General features: G+C 45.7%; 1 protein-coding gene across 1 annotated transcript in view; it reads right to left on the reverse strand.

The window, feature by feature from the left end:
- Nucleotides 1–374: 374 nt before the first annotated feature.
- The window catches only part of dnah2 (dynein, axonemal, heavy chain 2), a gene marked incomplete at its 3' end in the record, with an annotated part of 154027 nt that continues 136897 nt past the window's right edge, over nucleotides 375–17504 (reverse strand). The window contains exons 65-82 of the mRNA XM_071519785.1: nucleotides 17216–17332; nucleotides 16200–16364; nucleotides 15851–15973; nucleotides 15332–15480; nucleotides 14596–14662; nucleotides 12474–12624; nucleotides 12220–12368; nucleotides 11884–12017; nucleotides 10355–10499; nucleotides 9025–9224; nucleotides 8305–8431; nucleotides 7742–7925; nucleotides 6694–6842; nucleotides 6011–6194; nucleotides 4632–4822; nucleotides 3922–4113; nucleotides 2731–2915; nucleotides 375–609 (exon numbers count right to left, since the gene is read on the reverse strand). Of these exons, the coding sequence (XP_071375886.1) occupies nucleotides 375–609; nucleotides 2731–2915; nucleotides 3922–4113; nucleotides 4632–4822; nucleotides 6011–6194; nucleotides 6694–6842; nucleotides 7742–7925; nucleotides 8305–8431; nucleotides 9025–9224; nucleotides 10355–10499; nucleotides 11884–12017; nucleotides 12220–12368; nucleotides 12474–12624; nucleotides 14596–14662; nucleotides 15332–15480; nucleotides 15851–15973; nucleotides 16200–16364; nucleotides 17216–17332 (2847 nt within the window). The remainder of the gene's footprint in view (nucleotides 610–2730; nucleotides 2916–3921; nucleotides 4114–4631; nucleotides 4823–6010; nucleotides 6195–6693; nucleotides 6843–7741; nucleotides 7926–8304; nucleotides 8432–9024; nucleotides 9225–10354; nucleotides 10500–11883; nucleotides 12018–12219; nucleotides 12369–12473; nucleotides 12625–14595; nucleotides 14663–15331; nucleotides 15481–15850; nucleotides 15974–16199; nucleotides 16365–17215; nucleotides 17333–17504) is intronic.

Genomic DNA, 17504 nt, shown 5'->3' on the forward strand with positions numbered 1-17504 from the left:
CTACTACAACTACTGCTACTACTGCTGCTACTACTACTACTACTGTTACTATTACCACTGATACAACTACTACTGTTACTTCTACTACAACTACTACTGCTACTAAAACTATTACTGCTACTACTAATAATAACAAGAGAGTGCTTAGATAGATAAAAATGTGACCTAATAAGAGGTTAAAAGCTCAGAGATATATGACAGGTGTACAGGGAGTTACAATAATTAAGACATGACATAAAAAAGCATGGTTCACAGTTTCCAGGAAACATCAAAATAAGACAAAAAAACAAAGTATACCATGTATTAAACTTGTCACCTACAGAGCGACCCCAGTGCTCTACTCCCACACAACTCAACGCCCGCTCCCCCCTCACCTTGTCCTCTCGACTGGGCCCGGCCCCCGTGGCGGCGGCGCTGGTGACCTGGGGCTGCAGGGAGAGCAGGGTGTCGAACAGCGTCCTGGTCTCGGCGATCTGGCTGGCGATGTCGGCGTTGGGGTGCTGGCCGAACACCTCGGGGTGCTCCGTGGGTGGCAGCTGGCTGATATACTCCCTGTACTGGGACTGGGCACCGTCGCGGGGGATGTAGTAGGTGGGCAGGGAGGAGAGCCTGGAAGAGAGGGGGGTTGCAGTACAGAAAGTCAGGGATATAGAATGGTATTTATATACAGCAGCATACAGCAAAGTAAAATATGGACATATTACTGCACATTCTATCTTATCTCCATCTGTAAATTTGATTATATAGCTTACAATGTACATTTGCACATTCTGGAGATATTTCTGTACAAATGTTCTTCCATCTGTACACTTGATGATGTGAACAGATAATGATGCACACATGCACATCTGCTCCTAACCTGTAAATCTGTCAAAGGCGTTGTATGGTTATCTTCATTTCTATATTTGTTGTATTACCCTCAGTCTGTTCTTTTTGTTGCAATTACTTTTTGTAGTACTTTCAATATTCTGTATTTGTTCTATTCTTATCTCTATCCTATTCTCTGCTGCTGCAATGACCCAATTTCCCCGTAGAGATAATTTTCATCTCGTTGAATCTAATTTAATCTAATATTACCCGAGTATTGAGATATGAAGCCCTCACAATGTCTGTGACAAACAGATACTGAAGTGTCATCGTATTGTACATGTCAAAATGAACATTCTATTTGGGGCAGAAGCTTGTATTGGTGGCAATACTGTATGTGAAACTGTTCCAGTGTGCTGCTCTGCACTCATCATGCCTCTCCACAGCAGCAACCGTACTGTACCGCATGCTGCGTGAATGAATATAGTGCGAGAAGGCTTCATCTTTTTATATATATAGAATGACATGTATAGCCAATTGTCTTGCTCTGTCCCCATGCATTGAATGTGATGCTCTGTACAATGTGACATGTGTATGTGTATCTGCTTATGTTACTATGCGAGTTGTTGATGTCTCTGCACCAGTGTCACCAGGACAAGTTCCTGCACATTGTGCTTAGCAAGTAAAGTGATTCTGATTCTGAAAAAAACCCTCAATCACCATATTTTAAAGAATATGACAAGATAAACTAGTAATGGAGTTGGTTAACCTGTCCGTTTGCCCATAGCCTGTTTCTGTCTGTGGACTGCTCTAACAATATAGACAACAATAAAACAATATAAGGCTGTATATCAACCTGAAGAGTGAGTGATATAATGTGGTAGCCACAGTACTAGTACTCCATCAAACATCTATCCCCCATCAGCACTGTATCAGATGCTAAAACCTTGTATTTCTCAAATGCTGCACAGTACAGCTTGATATTCAACACCTGAGAAAAACACATAATTTGAATCCTCCAAGCGATTCAACAAGTGACTGCAGTGGGTATAAGGTTTTGAAAACAGTTCTTTTTAGTTTGTGGACCTTTGTAATGAAGCACTGTCTTATTCATCCCCTTTACTGAGGCTTAAGATCATTTTTTACAATAGCCAGACTTCTTTCCTTTATATAGTTCTGCAAACAGTGCAGACAGTGAACCGAAGACCTAATGACACAGCACATGGCTACATTCCTAAGCAAGCATCTTAATCTGCTCTACCACCAGCGCGCCCCTGCTTTACATCTTTTGAGAGTGGCTGGTTAGAAATGAAGTGAGTGGGCATGGGTGCCTGCGTGCATTTGTATAAGTGATAAAATGAAAAAAGCAACGACTAACTGTTCCTGTCAATGTTCATCAGTGTGCTACTGTTTCTGAGGCTGTAATAATCCGATTGTCCACTTGGTGGTGCTGGCGGTCTGCGCTCATACTGGGCTTGAGCTGGGAGTTGGACTGCTACCTGCCAGCTGAGTGCAGCCGCAGTGCACTCACACACAGGCAAAAATAGGTGTTTTTACTTCGGGTGACTGTATGCGTTTGGAGAACAGAATGTGTTAATGCGTTGGTGTGTTTGTCTGCAATACATGCTTTCATTTATTCAAATGAATAGCACTGTGCGTTGTTGTCTACTGTATATTCATAGTGTATTCTAGCTGAGAATTTAAGGATATGTTCATGCCTTCGTGTCATCATTTGTCTACATGTACGTCTACATGTGCGTCCATATATGTTGATATGGCAGACTTGAAGGAGGATTAGGAGGATGACTGTGGCATCGCATAATGCAAAATGTACACAGTGTCCATGTGCAATCAGCAGCAGAATGAATGTGAGCGTGTGTGTGTGCACGTGTGCACGTGTGCACGTGTGTTACGGTTTCCCACTTGAAGAAGGGCTGGTTGGCCGCCCCGTCACAGAAGTAGTCGTTGATGTACGTGGTGAGCAGGCGTCTGTCCCAGTCGTCAGTGATGTGACCTCCGTAGTTGACCCCGGCGATGAGGTACTTCAACGCGTCCCAGGGAATCTCCTCAGACTCGTCCAGGTACAGACTCAGCAGACTCTCGCTCACCTAGCGCAGGGAGGAGAAGGGGGGGGGGGTTAGGCATCACAACGATGATCTTAACAGGCTTTAGCAACTGGCTTTGAAATGGAAGCGAACGCGCCAAGGGCAAGTGAAAACGCTCTTCTGCAGACAGTGGAGGCAGACAGGGAAGATAGGAAGGAGAGGAAGACATCTGACAAAAGCTGTAAGTGGGACTCCAACCCGTGATTTCACGCTCAAGTCAGCTGAGCCACCAGGTTGCCGTGAGCATGAAGTTTGATTTTTTTGGCGTGGTGGTTTTCAGTTTTTCTCTCAGGGACCCACATTTTCAAAACATTCAATTTTCGAGTGCCTCTAAAGTGATTTCACAGGCTATTGTGCAGGCTAATGTAACAAAATTCATTCTGTTTTTGGGCACATTTCTACTCAGCTTTCTAAACAGCCTTTTATTAATTATTTATTAATGCTACCTTATGTAAAGGACTTATGAAGACTCTGGACTCATAATACAGCTATTGACACCAATTTGGGGACACACCTTAACCTTCACGCGAGCCAAACTTTGGGCCCGTTGCCAGATTTTGAACTACACTGATTGAGAGGATAATCTACTAGTAGGAAAGGCAAGGTATGATGACAGGCAGTCTGATATTAGTAACTCAAATACTGTCGAGTCCAACATTATGTCTTTATGTTGAATTGTCACTGTCCATTAGTCTAATTGCCGTTCAGTCTGACAGGGCACAAAATGGACTTTCAGCTTGAATTCAGTCTATATTTGCGATTTAGAACAGATTACTGACCCTGGCAACATCAACCCTGCATTATTTTCATTCATTCAATCATCACCATCATAGCTACTACCACCACCACTATTATCATCATCACTATGACTGACACCACGGCCACATCATTATCATCATCATCACCACTGCTATGCACTTCTTTGGCAAGAAGAACTACAGATAGACTAGTCTTGCTGTCTGACAGTTGACTGTTTCCTTCAGCATCAGGAATCAGATCAGACCCTGACCTCGAAGTCAGAGTCGTTGAAGCCATAGATGATGTTCCAGCCCAGCTGCAGGAACTTCTTCCTCTCCAGCAGGATGCTGTGGAAGAAGCAGAGGGAGAAGAGCAGCTTCCTGTAGAAGACGGGCCGCGAGCAGCGGCTGAACTGAGACTCTGTCACCAGCTGGTACAGACGCTTCATGTTGGCCTTCACACCCTGAGGGGGAGAGAGAGAGGGCAGTGTTAACACTATGGAGGGTGAGTGTGCTGGGACTGTCTGTGTGGCTGAGTCTATGTGTAGGCAAAACTAATCCAATATCCAAATAACTGTAAATGGTCAATGTGGATTTGTTGGTGTGAATATCTGTGTAGTTTATATCAAACATTTCACACCCTTTCAAATTTCTAGTTTTTATTGCCTTGAAGCTTGAAATGAAAATCCATTAATTCACACTTTTTTCACCTTAATTTGAAAGTAACCACTAAAATCAAGGTAAAATCTAAGTGCTGCTCATTTATGACAAAAATGGAAAACTAAAACCAGAGTAAGCATACACACACTATGATACAATACTTTCACATATTTAATGGGTTTTCATTTCGGACCTCAAGGCAATAAAAACTAATCTAAAAGGGTGTGTAGACCTTTGATATCCATTGTATGTACAACTGTTTGCATGCAAGTGTCTTTATATATGTAATTCTGTGTCCGGGTGTATGTGTGTGTGTGCGCACCTTGGGCGGCTCGGTGGTCATCTTGATGCCGGCCTGCAGGATGGCGATGGGGAAGTCGGGGTGCGGTGAGGAGCTGAGCCACAGTCTGAAGTTTGGGTGGCACTCCTGCACCTGCAGCTGCTCCACCAGCTTGTCCAGCTCAGGCATCCAGGACAGAGAGAGGTGGCAGTTGGCCAGGAACACCCAGTGACCTGGGGATGGAAAAAGAAGAGGGCTTGGGCCGGGCTTTTTTAAACTGTTCACACTGTTTATGTCACCCAGGGCCCAGGTTCATTCCACCCCTTGTGTAATAGTGCTTTACATTTAATCAAGTAAGCATCATCCATCATCATCATCCTGAAGTAGGTCCACAACACCAGAAGTTCTAGCATCCTAGTACCAGGATAAAACCATGATTTAGATTGTGAATGTAGAGTATTTAAGTAGAGCAATATGTATAGTCTACTGTGTATGTTATAGCTCCTGTTGTCCTTGTTCAAAGTGTGTCAACATGTACTGAGAAACTTGGGGAGGCACTGATATGCCGCTGCACCAAATGCCGCCAGGACAAATACAAATCACAAATTAATTGTTCTACTTTCCGAATAAAGTGAGAGGAAAGAAGCACAGTGAGGGAGAGCAAGGAACAGGTACAGGTAGTGTGGGTTTGGGTACAGGTAGGATTTCACCACCACGCCCCCACTAGGTCAACATTCTTATGCAGACTCCCGGCAAAAACACATTTTAGACCATCTGTGTCCCAAACTAACCATCTATTTTGCGTTTTTGTTGGCCTGTCACGATGTTTTCTCCATCGACTTTGTCAACAAATGGTAAAATAATAAAGAATAAGATATATGATACCAATATGCTGGTAGCCATGAAGAAATCTAATTGCATTGCTAGCCAGTTAGTTGTGTGCCACTTGCACCCGGGCATACCATTATGCATCTAAGGCAGAGAGAAGGGGGGACATGGAAGAGTGAGAATTAATCAAAGGGAAGACAATAAAAATCGACTTCCCCAAACAAACAAATTGTTTGATGTATAACGGTGACATTTCCCCAGTTACAGAGAGGCGTGTCTGAAAAGCAACAAACCATAGAAATTGACAGTCAGGCCTCCACTGGTATAATAAATGGCTGCAAATCATGCTGATGAGCATGAGAGAGCAGGGGAAAGGGTGGATCGACGCCAGGAGAAAAAGATTCATCTGAATACACCAAATCAATCAAATGTTCATCAAGTATTTCGTGCACTTTGTCAAGCACAAGTGACACTTGAGCCTCAAAGAAACACTTGGGAGAAAACAAAAAAAAACAACAGTGCCGAGCGACAGACCGAATCTGGCACAGAAGACAATGAGCAGGCATAAAGAGAGAGCGCAGACGGTATTGTACCGTTCTTGACTCCCTCCTCGATCAGGCGCTTGGCGTTGGGGGCCTGTCCCTGGCCCAGGGAGAGGGCGTGGAAGCACTTGCTCATGCCGGAGGCCTCGGCCAGCTGCATCAGGGCTCCCGTGGGGTCCACGCCGGGAGACAGGACGAAGATCAGAGGAGTCCTGGTGGTGGAGTCCTCCACAACCTGGGGAGAGGGCGGAGAGAGTGGAGTCGGCGAGGAAGGAGAGAGAGAGAGGGAGAGGGAGAGAGAGAGAGAGAATGGATGAGCCAACGTGCTGTAACTCGCTTGACACTTGACGCTAACCCCATGACGGGGTTTCATGAGATTCTGTGAGGTTCCAAGCGAGCGGCAATCAAACGGAATGAGACGCCTGAGACGCATGAAAAATTTGTTTAACTTGAAGTCGATACAGTTCGAAACTTAAACTCAACAATGGAGTAACACAGCCCCCATTGTGGCTTTGCCTCAGTCTCCGGCAGCCATTTTAGTCATCAGAGTCAATCAAAAAGGGGGCTTATGGTGGAGTGTGCGTGGGCGAGAGGGCTCAGACTGACAGCTGGGAACAGAGGGGGAGAGAGAGGGAGAGGGAGAGAGAGAGAGAGAGAGAGAGAGAGAGAGAGAGAGAGAGAGAGAGGAAGCAGCGTGGATTGATGAGAGGCGGGAGGTGACAGCCGACACTCACCGCCTTCATGTCGAGGACGGGCGGCTCCACAAAGCGGGCGCCCAGGTGGTTAATGATGAACGAGGTGACGCAGGAGGAGACGCGGTCCTGACGCAGCGAGCGCACTATCAGCATCTTCTGGAGCTCATTACAGCTGTTCTCCCACTCACCTAGACAGGGGGGGAGAGGGGGCAAGGGGTGAAGGAGGGCAGGGCGGAAACGGGAGGCAGGGACGGACAGGTAGGACGAGGCGGAGCGAGGGAGGAGGGGCGAGCGTGAGAAATTAGCGGGGAAAGCGGAAGCGGAGAGGGCAGAGGGAACAAAGAACACGAGGAGGGCGAGAGGATGAAAGCGGAACAGGAAAGAATTTATGGCTTACGTTTTCATTAAGAGTGTGTAGCACTGAAACTTTCGTCAAACTCGCTCGGTTAAAACGAGCCGTGAATCACACGGCCCTACATCATTAACTGAGTTAGATAAACAACTAGGCTCTACTCCGAGCTGAGGGGAGAAGAAATCTTGGCAGCAGCAAAATCCTCCTGTGATCATATTAATATTGAGCTGAACTTTGTGTAATCTAATTCCCAGGGATGGAATAAAGCAACGGAAGTGAGTGACAGATATCCACACAGACGCACGCACGCACATACAAACACACACACACTCTCGCTCTCTCTCTCTTTCTTTCTCTCCAGTGTGCCAGCCATGAATAGATCCTCAGTAGTCAGAGAAAGCAGAGGAGGAAGACACATATTCATCATCAATGGGGTGGTATAACAAAGAACATATACACACAGTGGGAGAATTATTTTTTAATCAAAGAGAGACAATATGCAATTGTTCTCGACTGCCATGGTGTCATACTTAAGCAAAAACTTGAAACTTGTCAATTCACAGCAGCGAAAGCATATGATACAGACACATAAACACACACTCACACACACAAGCGCTCTCTCTCTCACACACACCCACCTTCCCAGTCGAGTTCAGTTCCACTTTATTGCTCCAAGTAGAACGATTATTCTCCCTGCAGCAGTAACAAAGAGCGCAAGAAAAAAAACGTACGGACCTGGTAGCGGGGCGTTCTCCGGCTCGGCGCTGGTGTACCACAGGCTCCAGTCTCGGGAGTGCTGTTCGAAGGAGGCCATGATGCCACGGAAGTTGGTCAGCTTAGCCAGCTCTGTGATGTTGTCCCAGTTGGAGTCGGCCAGCCATCTGGCACAGGGGTTGATCATCTGACCCTTATCCAGCACCTAGAGAGACACGCAAGTCCATCAATCGGTCAAACTGCCCATCCATCAGTGTGTCAACCAATCAGCCGACCAGCCAACACATCAATCAATCAGTCATATTAGTCTTGTCCCTGGGATATTGTGTAATATGCTGAGTAGAGAGAGGTAGATATGGTCTTACTTACTTTGAAAAAAATTAAATAAAATCAGCCAGAGGAGTCCGTCTTTAAGAGGAAGCACCATTTCTACACAGTTCTAGATTTTAATTCACAAAGGAATGCCTTTTGGGGCATTTAGCATGTTCCAAGCCTTTGAAAATTAAAAGCGTGTCTTGATGGATTATCTCAAAACAAATTTGATGAAAACAAGACGTTTGGTGCGTGCTTCTGTGTTTCCTCACCAGCCCTCCTCGGAGGAAAAAGCTGTACTCGTCCATGTTGAGGACGCCAGCCACCTCCAGGATCTTGGCACACATCTGGAAGCTGAAGAGCAGCTTGTGGACCTCAAACAGACCGCGGCATGTGTACCTGGAGAAGACACACACACACACACACACACAGATCCCTACAGCAACTCCAAAGACCCACTGTATGTCCCCTACAAGGACAAGCTCCCTTTCAAGGGCATACTGTATGTTGTTCCAAACATACATTGTACACTCTGTAGCTCTAAGGGCACATTATATGTTCCTGAGAGCAAAGGACATAGGCTACGCTCCCTAGTTCTAAGGTTACGTCCTAGACTCCTTAATTCCACACGACTTATGCTCTCTGTCTCCCTAGGGCACATCTTATACCTCTTTGCTCAAGGACACATCCTCTCACCCCTACTGTGGCACCAAGGGAACATGACATGCTTCAGTACGCAGTACACTTTGAGCTATACTTTACATTTTTATATCACGCTAAAACAGCTTTCAATCCCAGATAGCTGTCTTATGACTCAACCACACCAAACCAATTTAACCCAAACCAAACCAAAGGGATCTGGTCTTATTCTGTCCTGTTTACCCATGCACCACACTTTCCTAGTCTTCACTGTAAGCAGGAATGACTGGACCCATGCATAGCTCTGTCCTAGTGAAAACAACCGTTGCCTCCCTTGCTCCACCCGTGCTTACCTGTACACAGCGTACGTGTGGTAGTTGTTGAGGTTGGCGATCCGCTCCTCCAGCTTGTGGCTGCGCGGGCTCTTCTCCATGCTGAGGTTGAACAGGTCGATGTAGGCGTCCAGGGAGAACTGGTACATCGGGTCGATGCGGGCCATGTCGTTTAGGACAAAGAAGAGGATGGAGGCTCGCTGGGCGCACGGACGGTAGGCCTGTTAGGGGAAAACGCATTGCATTATTGTTATATACACATATGAAACACTAATGGATGCACATGCACAGGGACACCCGCAAACATAGCTACTTATAGTGCATGTACACGGTAGTGGGTCTACATGCATATGAATGCAGAACAAAGACTCAGCAGAGTATGACTATTTAACACAAACGGGCATTGTAGCAGTGCACTGTGTAGGAGGTGGAGAGCAGAGCTGCAGTGGAGACAAATTTCCACTGCAGCGGTGCTGACGGATGGACCAAAGGAACCCTATTTTACCTTATAAATTTTTTATTCCTAGATCCTCCAAACTATTAGCCGCTTCCCTTTTGTTCCACTCCTCGCCCTCGTTTGCTCTCTACCTTTCTTTCTTTCCCCTCACTCCACCTCTCCCAACCTCTCTGCCAATGTCAAACTTTCATAATGACTCGGACTTTGTTCTAAGTCAGCTCGTTCTTCAATTATGGTAAAAGCTTTGACCCCGCCGTTCTGAACTCGGACCCACTCGCTCTTTGGTAAGCCGAGTCTTCATCTGTCTTACATTTACATCTTAGGCATTTAGTGAATGCTCTTATCCACAAGCACTGTTCACCTGCCTGTTTACTGTGTTACTATTTCTGTCCCTCGCTCAGCTCTCCCCTTTCTCTTTCTTTTCCTCTGTCCTTAACTCTCACTCTATCTTCCTACTGCTCTCAACACTCCTCTTCATCCTCAATCACTCTCCCTCTCCCTCCCTTACCTTGTCTCTGATCCCTCTTCCTTCCCTCTCTCCTATTCACACAATCTCTCCCTCCTCCCACTCCCCAGCCCTCCACCTTCTCCCCCGCCGTTTCCCTACTTCACCCCTTTTCTTCTCCTCCTTCCCTCCTGCCATCTCTCACCAATTGCCCTACTTCCCACCCTCCTCTGCCCTCTCTCCAAGCTTCCTCTTTCCCTCCCACCATCCTTCCCTCCCTTCCTCCCACCCTCCTTCTTTCTGTAAACCTCCCCTCACTCTTCCTCCCCCACCTCCTTCCCCTTCCTTCCCTCCCTCCCTCCCTCCCTCCATCCCTCCATCCCTCCTCCCTTCCTACCAACTCTCTCCAAACCCCCCCCCCCCTCCATCCCTCCGTCCCTCCTCCTGACCTCTCTGGCGGAGTCGATCTTGATCTCAGTCTGTTCGCTGCTCTCCAGCTGTTCTGAAACCTCGGTGGCCGTCACCTTGGACGTCTGCAGGGTGTTCACCAGCTGCACATCGTCCAGCAGCGAGCCGGTCGCCTCGTTCAGCAGCCTGGCGGGGCGGACACACACACACACACAAATATTACATAAGTTCGATGTGACTTAAGGAAAATTAAGATGGCAAAAAGCATTGTCACCACCACACTGCCTGCTACCACACAAAACAGACCAAGAAAAATTTCCACAAATATACACACACACACACACACGCGCGCGTGGGTGCATCCACCAGAAATCAAAGTTTCAAAGTTTTAAGTTGCAAGTTTTTGGAAATGCATATGAATATGATTTTTTTTCCAGGCCCAGTAGTAACAACAACAATAATTACAATGAAATGATAATAATGCTATTGCTACTACTACTAATAATAATACAGTAGCAATACTTCTATTACTATTACTACTGCTACTGTTACTACTACTACTTCTACTACTACTACTAATAATAATAATACTTATTCTATTATTACTACTGCTACTCCTACTACTAATGCTTCTACAACTACTACAACTACTACAAACACTACTACTAATAAAAAATAAAACAAATCACACCCTTAAACATATTTGTGGAAGATCCCATCTTCCACAAATATGTTTAAGGGTGTGATCACAAACGGAGGGATGTCCAAATGAATTATCATATTCTTTCTTAGTTTGTGGCTGTGCGTACAATAAACTTTTATAATTCATTAGGTTGTGCAGACATCCCTCCTTTTTTGAATCTGCATGCACAAGAGTCTGCACCCTGAAGGCAACAAGAAGAGTTTGGAGTTGAGCTATTTTTCTGTTCTTTATTCTAAGGGTGTGATCACGCCTACAGTTTGTTTTCTTTGGTCTGAAGCATAGTTCAAAAGTTGACTTTGTAGCATTTTTGTATTTGTTTTTATTTATTTTCATTTAGGTTCACAAGCCCGAATTACAAGAGAACTAGGGATTGTAAACAAATGTCACATGGATTTACAACTACCCTGTTTATTGGACAGAGTTTTGGTAGCCTGTCATCCCACGAGATTAAGAATTTTGGCAGCCGGGGAGCAGGGAGTCAAAACAAATCCAAATTCAGTTCCTCAAAACCTTATCTGTGGACTTATCTGCGCTCTTTGCAGTAATTCACCATCTCTGGTCTTCATACACGTAAGAACACATGAAGAAAAAGCTGAATATGAGCATCAGTCCAGGTTGCGGTTTGCTCTCAGCTCATTTTGTTAGGCTAGGCTTTCCAAGCATGAGTCCAAGCATGGCCTCCATTTTCAGGTGCAGTTATTTGGTGTGCACCCGAGTTCGAATGTCATTGTTCTCAACTGGCCGAACAAACCAAACTAAAGTAGAAAACGCTCTAGAGTTGGACTGAACCGGTCCAAACATGCTTGGTGTGATCACACCCTGAAAGAGTGAAGGTCACAGTGTGGTGCAGACGGTCAGCTGAACAACCTGAGAATCTGATCCTCCAGCTCCTGCAGCTTCCGCTTGCCAGAGGCGATGTTGATCACCAGAGAGTCCTTCTGCTCCTCCAGCTCCGGACGCTCCTTACGCACCACAATACCCAGCAGCTGGGCCTCCAGACCCTACACACACACACACACACACACACACACACACACACACACACACACACACACACACATAGTTTAACAGGTAGAAATATGACACATACTCTCCTAGATACATGCATTCAAGCAAAAATTAACTCACACACATGCACAAATACAATACAAAAGTACACAATAGACACATAGAACTCCCACACACACACACTCACACACAGACCTGTTCCTTGACAGCGAAGTTGACTATGGTGGTCTTGGTGGAGATCTCGGGGGTGTAGTGGGGGTTGGACAGCTTGGTAGTGATGTAGAAACGAAACTCTGGACTGTATTCCACCTCCTTATCACCCAGCTTTAACAGCAGCCTGCCGCCTGGAGGAAACACACACACACAGTTGAAGTTGAAGATTTATTGCAGAGAATTTTAACACTATGTATTTCACTGTGTGTGTGTGTGTGTGTGTGTGTGTGTCTGACCGATGCGTGTGAGGGACTTGTTGAGGACGGGGGCGAGCGCGGGGTCCAGCTCCTCCTGGACATTCTGCAGCAAAACTGGATTCCCAAACTGGACGGCGTTCTCCAGCACCCGCAGGAAGTCTGGCATCTGCAGGTCGATCACTTTCAGACCCTACACACACACACGTAGGAAGATAGAGAGAGAGAGACAGAGAGAGAGAGAGAGAGAGAGAGAGAGAGAGGGGAAATTAATGATTACTATTGAGAAAGTTGGATGAGTCACAAGTGGGCAAAAGAAAGTGATGAGATATGAGAGAGAGAGAGAGAGAAAGGAAGAGAGGGAGAGAGAGCAAGCCTTAAAAAAGAGAGCGCGAGAGGATGACTGGGAAGAAAATAAGAGTGAGAAGGACCAGACTGTTCGACTTTTAGACGAACACGTCACTCTGAAACACTGCAGCCGCAATCTCTAACTGCCACGACCCAATTGTCCCTAAATGTCACACTGTGGCTACATTGTGAGCGGGCAGCCGAATGAAGTGGGGGCAACGAGGCAGAGCAAAGAGCTGGACAGACAGAGAGAGAGAGAGAGAGAGAGAGAGTTAGAGAGAGAGAGAGAAAGGTCAGAGAGACCAAAGAGGGAGAAGCTCACCGGATGACACACACACAGGGAAGAAATTGGCCAGAGAAGAGAGAGGAGAGAGGAGAGGTCCTGCGGAGACGGAGGTGAAAATTGGCCGTTTTGAGAGGCAGGAGGGGGAGGAGAAGGAGGAGGAGGAGAAGAATGACGGCAACCTAAAGATCGGAATGAAAAAAACAGCGAGGTCTCTTACTCACTCGCTTGCTCTCCTCTTCCTCCTGCTCTCCTCCGCCTCCTCCCACTTTCTCTTTGATGCTAAATAAACCCTCGCTGCCGTCCTCCGTCTCTCTCAACCGACACAAAACAGGCAGGACTTTTAGGAATCCGCAGTACTTTAGAGTGACTTTGGCAACAGAATGTGACAAGGGGGGAAAAACCCCACAAGTGCCACACAGAGTGCATGAAGAACACATGAAGAGAAGCCAGTTTAGAAAGAAAGAGAAGAGAGGAGCTCAGCCACAGTCGTGGATTACAAACAGGAAGGATATATTAGCTCCTGTAAACTTCCTCTGTGGCTTCGCCTGGCTTTTCCACTATAGGCAGCTAATCTTATCTGATATTCAGTCAAACTAAATGCTCGCAAATGTCAAGGCCGTTCCTCAAATATGACCATAATGCACTTCACTGTAATGCCTCTGTTGATAGCAGCACAAGCCAATCTGGCTTCCATTTTCCTCCTGGAGGGGGCTAAGACCTGCACAAGGGCTCTCGTTGTTCTCGTTGTTAGGCTACATGTTTTCAGTGCACTGATGACCTTTCTAGGTATGTCAAAGGTTGATGGTAAGCCACATTAAAAGGAGAATGTGAAAAGGACATGGAAGGAAAACTAAGGCCGATAAGAGAGAAAAGCAGAAGTGCACAGCTTCCACCCTAGGCCTGATGTCACATCGTATGACTTTACCAGGACAATGAAGAAATATTTCCATCAAATGATAAATAAATGTCCTTCCTGGAGCGTTTGTGCTGTTTTTCAATTCAGGAAAGAGACAATAGGACAAACTGTGTGGTTTATACTGCGAGGGTTAAACGAGGCCAGGAAGAGCTTCGTCATTATTTAAGCTACTTAAATTCCTACAAAAAACCCCAAAACTTTTATGATTGTTTTGTTCATCTTGTCACCTGCAGAGATGATTTATCAGCAGGGCCATAGTTTCAAACAAACAAATAGTGTTCTCTATCTCTTGTTGACCCTAACACTTGGTAAACCTTTGAAAAAAATTACTTTGTGCTGTTGAAAGGCAATAAATGGGAATGAAGCTCAAGCTGTAAAGAATCAAGCTGTAAAATACATTCCTTTAGATTGCTGCGATCACAGTGACCCATTTGTAAAATGTGATTGTATTCAATTACTTCTCCAGAAAATCTACAACATCACCTGCTTTCCCCTATGTGGACACCTCCAAAAAAAATCAATGATTTTATTCCAAATATTTCAATCTGGCCTGAATGTGACAGAAAGGACAGAACAAGAGTAACGTCCAGGCTGGTGTCATTGTTACATCTTACTCTCTTCATCTCCATGTTCTTGATCCATTTCAGAGCTTGGCCTTGAGGGTCCACCATCAGCGGCCATCTTGAACAGAGGACAGCCACAAGTCACGTCAAACTGTATTTACATAGCACATTTCACGCACAAAGAAACTGAGCTTTACATAAAAACAATAAAAGCAAAACGCGTAAAAAGGTAGTGCAATCCTGCCATAAAAATCCATATCGCATAGAGAAAATGTAAATACACACTTATCAGAGAACAGAGAATCCCACCAGAACGCAGAATGTGCAGTCACTCACACACACACACACACACACACACACACACACACTCGTATACACAGGAATAAAACCTCATCAAAGACTTTAGAGAAAGGTTTAGGCTAAATAACACGCAGTATACCCAATTATATTTGCTTCAAAATTACAGCTCAAACTGTTTTGTTTACTTCCCCTACATCAGCGACAGCGCGCCGGCAGTAAAGCAGAATATTCAGGACTCTGATGGCTGAGGTTGTGAAGGCTGTACCTCTGTTTGCTGCACTGATGTCTATTTGACTGCTTTTTTTGTCAACAACAAGCGCAAGAAGGCCGAAGTCACCCGTGGTGCAACAGTGGAAGCTCTGTTTGCTTAATTTCAGAGTGCCTTTGCCTTAGTGTGCTTACTGGACTACAGCTAATCTTTGTCAATAAACTCTGTAACAACAATTTGTGTGTGTATGTGTGTGTGTGTGTGTGTGTGTGCTCTAACCGGTTGCCGCGGGTGACGATGACTCCGTTCTCAGTGGAGAATGCGTCAGAGGGAAGGCCCTGGATGTTCCAGTCCCTCACTGCTGTGGGTTTGGACAGGAAGACTGCGAAACTGAACCCTGGGGAACATGGGACCTCTAAGTCCCGTACCTGAGGAAGGGCCGTTGGTGCGGGTGGGAGGGGGTGAGAGGGGGTGAGGGATCAAAAAGTCAAACTTTTCGGTAGAAGAAGCAGATGGTAGACATGGAATACGCACTTTTACAATGTGTGCTCAATGTGTTATTATCTAGCTTAATAGCTAAACCACAAATGCGCTGTGGGATTGTACAGTACTTGTTAACATTTGAAGACGACATTTCTGCTTTATTAGATTTAGTTCCAGTTAGAGCGACAGGAACAATGGGAGTACAAGTATGTGGTGAGCACTTAAGTGTGCTGAACACCAGGATATGTGTATGTGTGTATGTGTACGTGTGTATGTGTACGTGTGTGTGTGTGTGTGTGTGTGTGTGTGTGTCACCTCCTTCATCCAGATGGCTACCAGCTCGTCTCTGTAGTTGGAGAGGAAGGGTCCCATGTAGGAGAGGAAGGAGGCTGCGAGCAAACAGTCTCCTACCAGGTAGCCCATGTTCTTCTCCAGACCCTGGAGCATACACACACCCAGGTTACACAGGTACGTGTGTGTGTGTGTGTGTGTGTGTGTGTGTGTGTTCTATGATGTTAAATAACCCCATAAGAATACACAAACATCAAGAAAAGTGGCCACTTGAAAGGATATTTTTCCAGATCTCAGTAGGAAATGGGTTAGTTTTAGCTGTGTGTGTGTGTGTGTGTGTGTGTGTGTGTGTGTGTGTGTGTGTGAGACCTACAGCCACGGTCTCCTCCCAGCGGAGCCTCTCTCCAGCCAGCCCAGACACCAGTTTGCCGGCTCGGTCCAGTTTGACCTCCATGTCCTCCGACTTCTTCCTCAGACTCTCCTTCGTGGCCAGCTTTTCATCGTACCGTCTCTTCAGCTGTTCCAGCTTCTCTCCCACCTGCACACACACACACACACACCAGCATCTTTAAATACAACTGACCTTTACATTCCCATTTTCCACAGAAGCACTCTCTCTATTCCAGCCATATGCAAAAATGGTACAGATTGTCCATTTTTCTTTCTTCCATTGGCAGCGAAAGGGTTTTCCTGCTGAACTGACCATAATAGGATTGAAAAAAATGTTTACACCAATGTTTTGATAGTCAAGGCACACAATAGTGCTCAGGAAAACTTAATTAACTGTTCAGATCATCATGTAATGGCAGATGATACTGCAATTGTAAGAGAACTGGGAACACTGCCATTTCCCCATATACCTGATATACAGTATACAGGAGAATGACAATATTTTTGGTTCTCATACAACTGTAATTTAATTGTATTTCTTTACACAACATCATTGAAGTCACCATTACATGATGATCTGAACAGTTTACAATGTTTTACTTGGGACGGTTGTATTTCTTGCCCATCAAAACATAAGAGGGGACTTGTTTTTCTATTCTGTTCTGTTCTGTCCTGTCCTTTCCTGTCGTATTCAGTCATATCACAGGCAGTTCAACAGAAATACAGGAAAACTCATATTATGGCAATGGTGGAAAGAAAAATGGCCACCACGGATGATTGATACCATTTTTACGAGGGCTCCAATTCTGAAAATGTTCACAGTATTGAACTCTACATGCATACTAATTCTAATGCTTTTATGCAAATCTTAATAAATCAGACGTAACAGCATATACACACAGCTTTTGCATCCCTGGCCCATTACATTTACTCTGCTATCCTTCCAGTTAGTGTCTAAATGTCTATCAGGCTGGTTGCCAGCGGCGCCGGGCTCCATACCTCTTGTAGTTTGTTCTGGGCCTCAGCCAGCGCGGCCTGCTTCTCTGCCAGCTGGGCCATGGCACCGTGCAGCCGGGCCCGCTTCGGCTCCACCACCCTGTAGATACGCCCGTAAACCTGGGGGAACGCAGTGCATACACCCATGGACTGAGGGTTACTGTTGTGCGTATGTGGGTGTGTGTGTGTGGGGGGGAATTTCTCCATTTATGTGCTTAATAAGGCATACAGGTTACTCTGTGTGCGCGAATGGGGCAGTGAGGGACTTTCACCATTTATGCGCTTCATAAAG

This window comes from Centroberyx affinis, unplaced genomic scaffold (genome assembly GCF_046629955.1).
Source record: "Centroberyx affinis isolate AG114_WGS23_722 - 3 ecotype Tasmania unplaced genomic scaffold, CSIRO-AGI_Caff_v1 ptg000736l_1, whole genome shotgun sequence".
Taxonomy (NCBI): Eukaryota; Metazoa; Chordata; class Actinopteri; order Beryciformes; family Berycidae; genus Centroberyx; species Centroberyx affinis.